The sequence below is a fragment of the Micromys minutus genome, assembly GCF_963924665.1.
Source record: "Micromys minutus genome assembly, chromosome: 8".
NCBI lineage: Eukaryota > Metazoa > Chordata > Mammalia > Rodentia > Muridae > Micromys > Micromys minutus.
Window position 1 is genome coordinate 19,587,941 of NC_137977.1, and position 8,338 is coordinate 19,596,278.

The following is an 8,338-nucleotide window of genomic DNA, read 5'->3' on the forward strand; positions in this document are numbered from 1 at the left end:
TATGCTGGGATTAAAGGCATGAGCCACTACAAACCTATCTCCTTCAACTCTATCCTCGCGCCCAGTGGTTTAGTCTTTTTTTTTTTTTTTTTTTTTCTTAACATAATCAAATCATTGAAAGAGATTTCAGTTTGTTTCTGTAGTCACCTACCCAGCTTTTCATCATAGGCCATTCCTTGGATCAGGCATTTAGTTCACTCTAGCACCTCACTTTCTTCTCAAAAGACTTATGTGACGCTCCCAGGTGCCACAGTAAGGGTGTGTTGTCCAAAATAAATTAATCTCCAAGCTGGCAGTACGGAACCCCGCCTCCAACGACCGGAAGTCGCTAGGACTGCGCCCGGACCGCCCTCCTCCGGGACAGCCTCGTGGGTTCCGCTCGCGTAATCCTGACCTACCCTCCCTCGCCCTCTCAGCGTCCTCGTCCACGCCCATTCACTTGGCCCCGCCTCTGAGCCGGATTGGTTCTCTTCCTTGGAGGAGTCCGCCGTCGCGGCTTCCGTCTCCGGCAGTGTCTGTGGCGGCTGATTCCTACAGCAATGGCTGCAGGGAGCAGCGATCCTCGGGCCGGCGACGTAGAAGAAGACGCTTCCCAGCTCATCTTTCCCAAAGGTAGGATCCGGGACAATTGCGTGGTTCAGATAATTTCACTAAATCAAGCAGTTTGTTTTTTTGAGGATGTTTTATTAAGTATCCTATGCTAGCCTCCACCTTATTACATTCCTATCGCATTCGTTTGAGTGCTAGAATTAAAGGCACGTGCCATCACTTTTGATTTTCAGGGGGATTTAAGTTATGTCCTTTTCCTGTCATGCAAAAGACATATCTGGTGCAGAGATCTAATTTAAAAATTGGCAACTAGTAGGAACAGAGTTATGGTTGCTCTCACAGTGCTAGTCAAAGCCTTCCAAAATCTGTAGGTCAGAAGTGGTCTTTGCCCTAGCGTTTGAGGAGAGATGCTGTCACCATTGTTTTCTGAACCCTCGTTGTAGCTTTTCGAGTTAGGAAGAACGTTTGAGAGCAAGATGAGTTCCAGTTTGGGATGTCTGGAACTTTTGCTGGATGTGTGCCAAAAGTGCCCTGTTTCTGCTACTTGGAGCCTTCTGTAGGAGAATAGTTTGAGCCCAAGAGTTCAAGGCTAGTCTGAGCATTGCTGTAAGACTTCAAGTTTCATGCTGTGCTGTTGTGAGTTTTGTTTTGAGGCAGGGTCTCAGGTAACCCAGACTGGCCTGGAACTAGATAGGAAGGCCAAGATAACCTTGGACTTCCCATTCTCCTGCCTCTGCTTCCACACAGCTAGGTTTACAAAGGTGAGCCACCCTGGTTTAGAGACTGTAATAAGGGTTTCTTTGCTCCCAAATTCTGGGATTACAGGTATATCGCAGTTTATGTGGTACTGTGGATGGAATTTACTGCTTTGTGCATACTGGGAAACATTTTGCCCACTTACCTACATTCCCAGCCTGGCACATACTCTCAGATCTCTACATAGCAAGCTTTCCACTAGACAGATACAACTCTGTCTCAGTCATCACCATCATCATCATTTTTTTTTCTAAAAAAAAAAAAAAAAAAAACAAAAAAACCCCAAAAAACCAAGGGCTGGAGAGACGGCTCAGTGGTTAAGAGCACTGGCTGCTCTTTTAGAGGTCCTGAGTTCAATTTCCAGCAGCCACATGACTGTAATTCCAGTCCTGGGGATCTAACACCTTATTCTGGCCTCTGTGGGTATTGTACCTACATGGTGCACAGACATACAAGCAGCCAAAACACCCACAACACATATCAAAAGCAGAGTTTGGTTTTGAACTTCTGTTAGTACTCACCTGCGAACACTGGCAATGGTCTCTCTGTTTTTGAAGCGGCTGAAAAACACCTCTTGCTGAGCTCATGTGAGTTTAATTAGTCACCTTGCCCCAGGAAATCAATCCCGTCTCTTCCTACCAACTGCTGGATTATAGAAACCTTCTATACCTTTTTGTGGGTTCTGAGGATCCTAACTCTCCTTCTCACATTGGAGTGTCAAGTATTTTATCCACTTAATCCTCTGCTCAGCCCCAGAAAGTCGTGTTATCTTTTGTCTTTTGTGTGTACTTTTCAATTGAGATGGAGAATCTGTTTTTAAATTTTTATGTATAAGGATTATGTTGCCTGAATGTATGTCTGCATGCATGTGTGGTGCCCATAGAAGTCAGAAGTATATGTTGTATCCCTGTAACTATCTGTAAAAGATGATTGTGAGCCACCTTGTTGGTGCTGGGGACAGAACCCTTATCCTCTGGAAGATTAGCCAATGCTCTTAAGTGCTGAGCTGTCTCCCCAGCCCTATGTTAGTGTTTTAAAATTTATTTTTATTTTAATTATGTCTGTCCAGATACCTGAGGAGGGGAGAAGTGCTATGAGGTCTCTCATGTGGGTGCTGGGAATTGAACTTCCTTTGTAAGAGCAGCGCATGCTCCTTTTTCTAACCTTCTGGTTGTGGGGTTTTTTTTGTTTTTTTTTTTTTTTTTTTTGGTGATTTTTTCGAATCTTTGTGTATTTCTGGCTATCCTACAGCTCACTAATAATAGACCAGGCTGTCCTCAGACACAGAGATCATCCTGCCTCTGCTTCCCAAATGCTGAGAATTTTAAAACAGTCGTTTCAGTTGACACTTCCTGTTCTTGCAGAGTTTGAAACAGCTGAGACACTCCTAAACTCTGAAGTCCACATGCTCCTGGAGCATCGCAAGCAGCAGAACGAGAGTGCAGAGGACGAGCAGGAGCTCTCGGAGGTCTTCATGAAAACCCTCAACTACACAGCCCGTTTCAGCCGCTTCAAAAACAGAGAGACCATTGCCAGTGTTCGCAGGTGAGTACTAACAGAAGTTCAAAACCAAACTCTGCTTTAGTATGTGTTGTGGGTGTTTTGGCTACTTGTATGTCTGTGCACCATGTGAGTACAATACCCACAGAGGCCAGAATAGGGTGTTACATCCCCAGGACTGGAATTACAGTCATGTGGCTGCTGGGAATTGAACTCAGGACCTCTGGAAGAGCAGTCAGTGCTCTTAACCACTGAGCCATCTCTCCAGTCCTTGGTTTTTTTTTTTTTTAGAAAAAAAAATGATGATGGTGATGACTGAGACAGAGTTGTATCTGTCTAGTGGAAAGCTTGCTGTGTAGAGATCTCAGTATGTGCCATTAGGCACAGCACGTCATTTTTTAAATGTTAGTTTGTTTATGTGTATATACATGATTGTCTATATGTGCCCCATATGTATTCAGTGCCAGCACTAGCAGAGGCCAGAGAGGAGTTGTAGACACATGGAGCCACTCAGTGTAGATGCTAGGAACCTAACTCAAGTCCTCTGAAGGTTAGCAGATGCTTTTATGACTGAGCCATCTCTCCAGCCCCCCAGAATGTATAAGTTCTTAATGCATTCATTTTGAAAGCAAACTTACTCTGTTCAGCTTTATTTTATAGTGTAGGCTATGGAAATTCTGAAGATGCAGCTTATACACAGATTTTCACAAAGCATTGTTTGGTGTATTTATTTTCAAAGTTAGAGGAGAGGTGTTTCCACATCAACATACTTAATAGACTAGCCAATCAGATCTTCTGTGTTGTTTGACATTAACTTATCAAAGGTAGCAGGTAGAGCAAAGAGCTAGAGAGTCACTTCCTAAAGGCAGACATTTTAATATTTGTTAAATTATTAAATGTTTATTTTATGTATCTGAGTGTTTTGCCACTGCATCACATACGTGTCTAGTACACATGGAATCCAGTGAGAAATATCAGAGCCAGTGGATCTGGAATTTAGGCAGTTGTGAACCACTGTAGGTACTGTGAATTGAACCTGGGCCCTCTGAAAGGAACAGCTCTTTAACTCTCTCCAACCCAGCATACATGCTCTTTTCAGGGTTCTTGCCTCTACCTGCTGTTCATTTGTTTGTTCGTTTGTTTTTTCTGGAACTTCTTGATTTTCTGGAGTAGGAACAGAAAGTAATCTCAAAGGGGGGTTCTGATGCCCACATAACCATAATCAAAGGTTATAAATACTTTTTATCTCAACTACATTTGATCTTTTTTTGCTCTTGATGAATTTAGCATTTGACCAGCACTGAATGAAAATGTGATTTTGTGATTTTATAAGCATGTAACTACATTAATAATGGGTTCCATTGTGACATTTTAGTTCAGGTATATAATATATTTTGATGGTACTCATTTTCCTCTCATTACTTCTTTTGTTTCAGTCCCTCTCTTTATTTATCTTTCTGTGTTTTTATTTTCCCCTACAATCAGCTTGCTTCTCCAGAAAAAGCTACATAAGTTTGAGTTGGCTTGTTTAGCCAATCTTTGCCCAGAGACTGCTGAAGAGTCCAAAGCTCTGATTCCAAGGTTAGTACCAGATGGGATGGGTTTTGTCTACTTTATATAGATTTCTATAAGGGAGATTGCCAGATCCAAAAGTTGTATGCATTTAACATTTGGGTTGATGACGTGCCAGCACTGAATAAGGATGTTATTAAATGGTGTTTGATGTAGTATTTGGGGGTTGGTTCTGTGGATTTTTGGTGGCAGTTTCAGGTAGCCAAGGCTTTCCTTGAGCTCTTGATTGTACTGCTCTCACCTGTCAAGGGCCGTGCCTGCACGTGTGAACGATCATGCTGGCCTAAGAATAGTTTGTGTATATGTGTGTACACATGCATGCCTATGAATGTCACACAGAGCGCATGAGGGTCAGTGGACAGTTTCTCTCCATTTATTTACTAGGTAGGCTCCGAGATCAAACTCAGGTTGTTAGATTTAGTGGCAAGCAATCTTTATAACCTGAACCATCTTGCAAACTTGAGAATAAGAGTCGTATACCACAGGACAGGAAGAATATGGAAGAGAAGAGGATGCTAGGAATATATGGCTCAGTGGTAGAACTTTTGCCTATTGTGTGTGAGACTCTTGAGTTTGATCTCCCAGTACCTCATAGAGGAGCATTAGAAACAGGCACTGCAGGCAAGAGCAGAGCATATAACTGTATCTAGTGAAATCAGTGTGACTACTCCCCTTACCCCAAGGTATTCCAGTATTCACTGCTGAGGTGCTATAGGTATTGGCATAACAGATATTGGACACAATCATTAAATCATTCAACAAGTGAATGACTTACAGATTGTATCATTGCAGGGCCTAGGTCCAGTTTTTAATCCCAGTAGAGGCAAGGCAGATCCCTGTGAATTCTCCAGTATCCAAGGTTGCATAATGAGACCTTGTCTCAAAAAAAGGGGGGGCTGGCAAGCTAAAACAGCCAAAGAAAAAGTCAAGTCATTTGTGACTATTGAAGCTTTTAAAAGTCTTTTGTTTACAACTTTTTAGTGCTTCTATAAGGGAATGTCAAAAGAAACTTAGTTTAAACTTAAAGGCAGTAGAACTCAGTGAGCTGCTCAGAGATGAACCTCCTCTGAAAAAGTGTGGGACAACTGCCAGTTGCTAAGTCTCTTAAGTTTCTTGGTCTTCTTATAGCCTGGAAGGGCGTTTTGAAGATGAGGAACTGCAGCAGATTCTTGATGATATCCAGACGAAGCGCAGCTTCCAGTACTAATCGCCAGACATCCCGCTGCTCCTTGAGACGCCTCCAGACAGCACCACAGACCACCACAGATGGAACCCTGGGGGACCTCCCGCAAAAAGTGCTTCAGAAGACACTGGGACTTCTTCCTTGTCTTTGCTTTACTGACATAGAATGTCTCTGTAGTTGTCAGAGTCCTAACAGTCCTGCCTCAGCCTCCCAAGTGCTGGGATTTAGAGGTGTAAGCCAAAACTCACATCTTGGCTTTTGGAGAAGAAAGAAGAGCTGGCTATTGATGCTCCAAGTGCCTTCTCTGAAGTGACTGTTAGTTCATGATGACTATTAGACATAATTACCATCTGTTCTCCTTGCAAGGGCTGCTATGGTCAATACTGCTGCCATCCTGAACTGGTGAGGCAGACTGATGTGAGACATTTGGTGACTACCCCTTACCGTGGATTTTTTGGACCCCGTGTTAGTTTTTGTTCTTGACATTTCAATTTTTAATGTCAATATTATTTTGTAGTTTTTGAAGCTAAAATGATATATAAGAAACTTGTATAGGTGACGAATGTTTTTACTTTGTTGCAAAGGTGAGAAATAAACCAGAACACCGTAATGACTTGGTTATTTATTTGTTTATAGGGAGGGGATACGCGATTTACGGCACATGTTTGGAGGTCAGAGAGTAACTTGCAAAGCTCAGGTGTGAACACTGTGGGATTTCAGGATTAAGCATCAGGCTTAGAGGCATATGCTGTTACCCACTGGACTACCTTGGTAATTCCTAAATTATTTTTAATTTATTTATTCATTTTTGCAACTTAAGAAATTAGACCCTAAGTCTAGTACATGCTAGAAAAGTGCCGTACCATTGAGCAACATTCTAGCCCTGAACTTGCTTTTGTTTCTGTTTGTGTGTTACACAAATGTGTGTGCAAGTATGTGCTTCCATGTAAGGAGACTAGCAGAAGACGTTGGGTGTGTACCCATGTTTCTGTCCTTTGGAATGGGGACTGTCTCACTGAACCTAGACCTAGACTGGATGACTAAAGGCCCCAACGGTCCTGTCTTGACTTTCCCTTTGTGCTTGTGCCTTGGGTTTCAAGGCATGTACAGCTAGAACACAGCAGTCTCTTCACTAATTTAGTGCTAATGGTACAGACTGGATCTTCATGCTTGTATAGCAAGTGCTTATTCACAGCCAATCTCCAGCCACCCTGCAATGTGTAAAGAAAGAGTTCAGAAGCCACCTCACCAGGGGATCTACCCCATATGCAGTCACCAAATCCAAGCACTATAGCTGATCCCAAGAAGTACTTCCTGGCAGGAACCAGATAAAGATGCCTCCTCAGGGACTATGCTAGAGTCATAGATACAGCTGAGCATGCTTGCAGCTAACCATCAGTCTCAACTTTGGGATCCCAGTGAGGTTGCTAAAGAAAGGACCTAAGGAGTTGAAAGGTGTTGCAATCTCATGGGAAGAACACCATTATCAACCAACCAAACCCTCCAAAATTTCCATGGACTGAAACACCACCCTTTTTGCACACTTTGAGAGACCTATTGATCCAGTTGCATATGTAGCTGAAGATAGCAGTGTCTGGCATCAATTTGAAAATAGGGTTTTGGCCAGGGAGGGCATGTTTTCCCAATGTAGGGGAATGCCAAGGCAATGGGTTGGAGAGGGTTATTAGGAGGGAGTGCACTTTTGTGAAGGGAAATGGAGGGGGAGGGGGGATGGGAGTTGGGTGTGGTTAAGGGATAACAGAAAAAAGGAATTAGAGACAGTTGACTGAGAATTTGGCACCACTCTGCCTGACCTGGAGACTGGGAAAGCACACCATGAGGAGCACTTAATCTTTAGTGTCCTTAGCCTTGTGGCAGATGTCCTTCATCTGGGGTAAAGGGGCTGTCTTGGAGAATGTATTTGAAGTGACCTTGAAGAGTTTTTATTGTCATCTTCAAATTAAGATCTTTCCTTCCTAGGCCAGATTTGAAGACAAACACTTAAAACTCCTCACGAGATAGATACCTAATCCAATTCTGGTCCAATAGAGTGACAGGTAGTCAGTTACACAGGAGATATGGAAGGAGTGAGTGATTGTACTCAGTGCTAGAAATCAGGACCAGTGTCCTCACATCTTAAATTCCAGCCTCTGGAGGGAAGCAGAGGCATGCACAATAGAGAGTTCCAGGGCACCCAAACATACATACATACAGCGGTGAACTCCTGACCCTCCTGACCCCTCATCATTCACCTCCTTTCTAGAGGGAAAGTAAGAGAAAAGTGGAAAAAGATGCTTGAAAAGGAGAGAGCTCATTGGCCCTGTGAGGGATTAACATTAAGGGATGTTAGGCTAGATCTTAGGAAGTCCTGTTGAAAGGCCAAGATAAATTCTGACCCCCTAACAGGTAAAGTAGAAGACCCCTAGCAGGTAGAATAGAGCCAAAAATGTAGGATATCTGGTCAGTGACTCTGTTTCAGGAGCTGACTAACCATAAAACCATAAAAGTTAAAATAACACCTTATAAACATTCTTGAGAAACCGGGTGTTTCCCTTGCGATTCTTCACTGATATTTTGGGCATTTTCCAATGACGTACTCCCTCCCCCCTTGGTTGTGATTTTTTTTCTTTAAAAACCCCTTCTCCCAGCCACTTGGAGTCAGATTTCTCTACCCCTGTGTGGGATATGAGTCTTGACCCCAGTGCACTGGTTCATCAATAAACCTTGTGTAATTGCAGCAAGGATGGTCTCTCGTGAGTTCTTGGGGGGTTGTGTTAT

The 8,338-nt window shown here is 43.1% G+C and overlaps 1 protein-coding gene across 1 annotated transcript; it reads left to right on the plus strand.

Moving 5' to 3' along the window:
• The first annotated feature begins 512 nt into the window (after positions 1–512).
• On the plus strand, positions 513–6,160 carry POLR2D (RNA polymerase II subunit D). Its single transcript, XM_080920050.1, has 4 exons — positions 513–612; positions 2,670–2,850; positions 4,291–4,386; positions 5,506–6,160. The coding sequence occupies exons 1-4, from the start codon at positions 540–542 to the stop codon at positions 5,582–5,584; spliced, it is 429 nt and encodes a 142-aa protein (XP_080776176.1). The 5' UTR covers positions 513–539; the 3' UTR covers positions 5,585–6,160.
• Positions 6,161–8,338: the final 2,178 nt, after the last annotated feature.

Coding starts and splice junctions, on each gene's coding strand:
- POLR2D (XM_080920050.1), top strand. CDS start 540: ATGGCTGCAGGGAGCAGCGATCCTCGGGCCGGCGACGTAGAAGAAGAC. Junction 613..2,669: donor CCAGCTCATCTTTCCCAAAG/GTAGGATCCGGG, acceptor CTGTTCTTGCAG/AGTTTGAAACAGCTGAGACA. Junction 4,387..5,505: donor TCCAAAGCTCTGATTCCAAG/GTTAGTACCAGA, acceptor GTCTTCTTATAG/CCTGGAAGGGCGTTTTGAAG.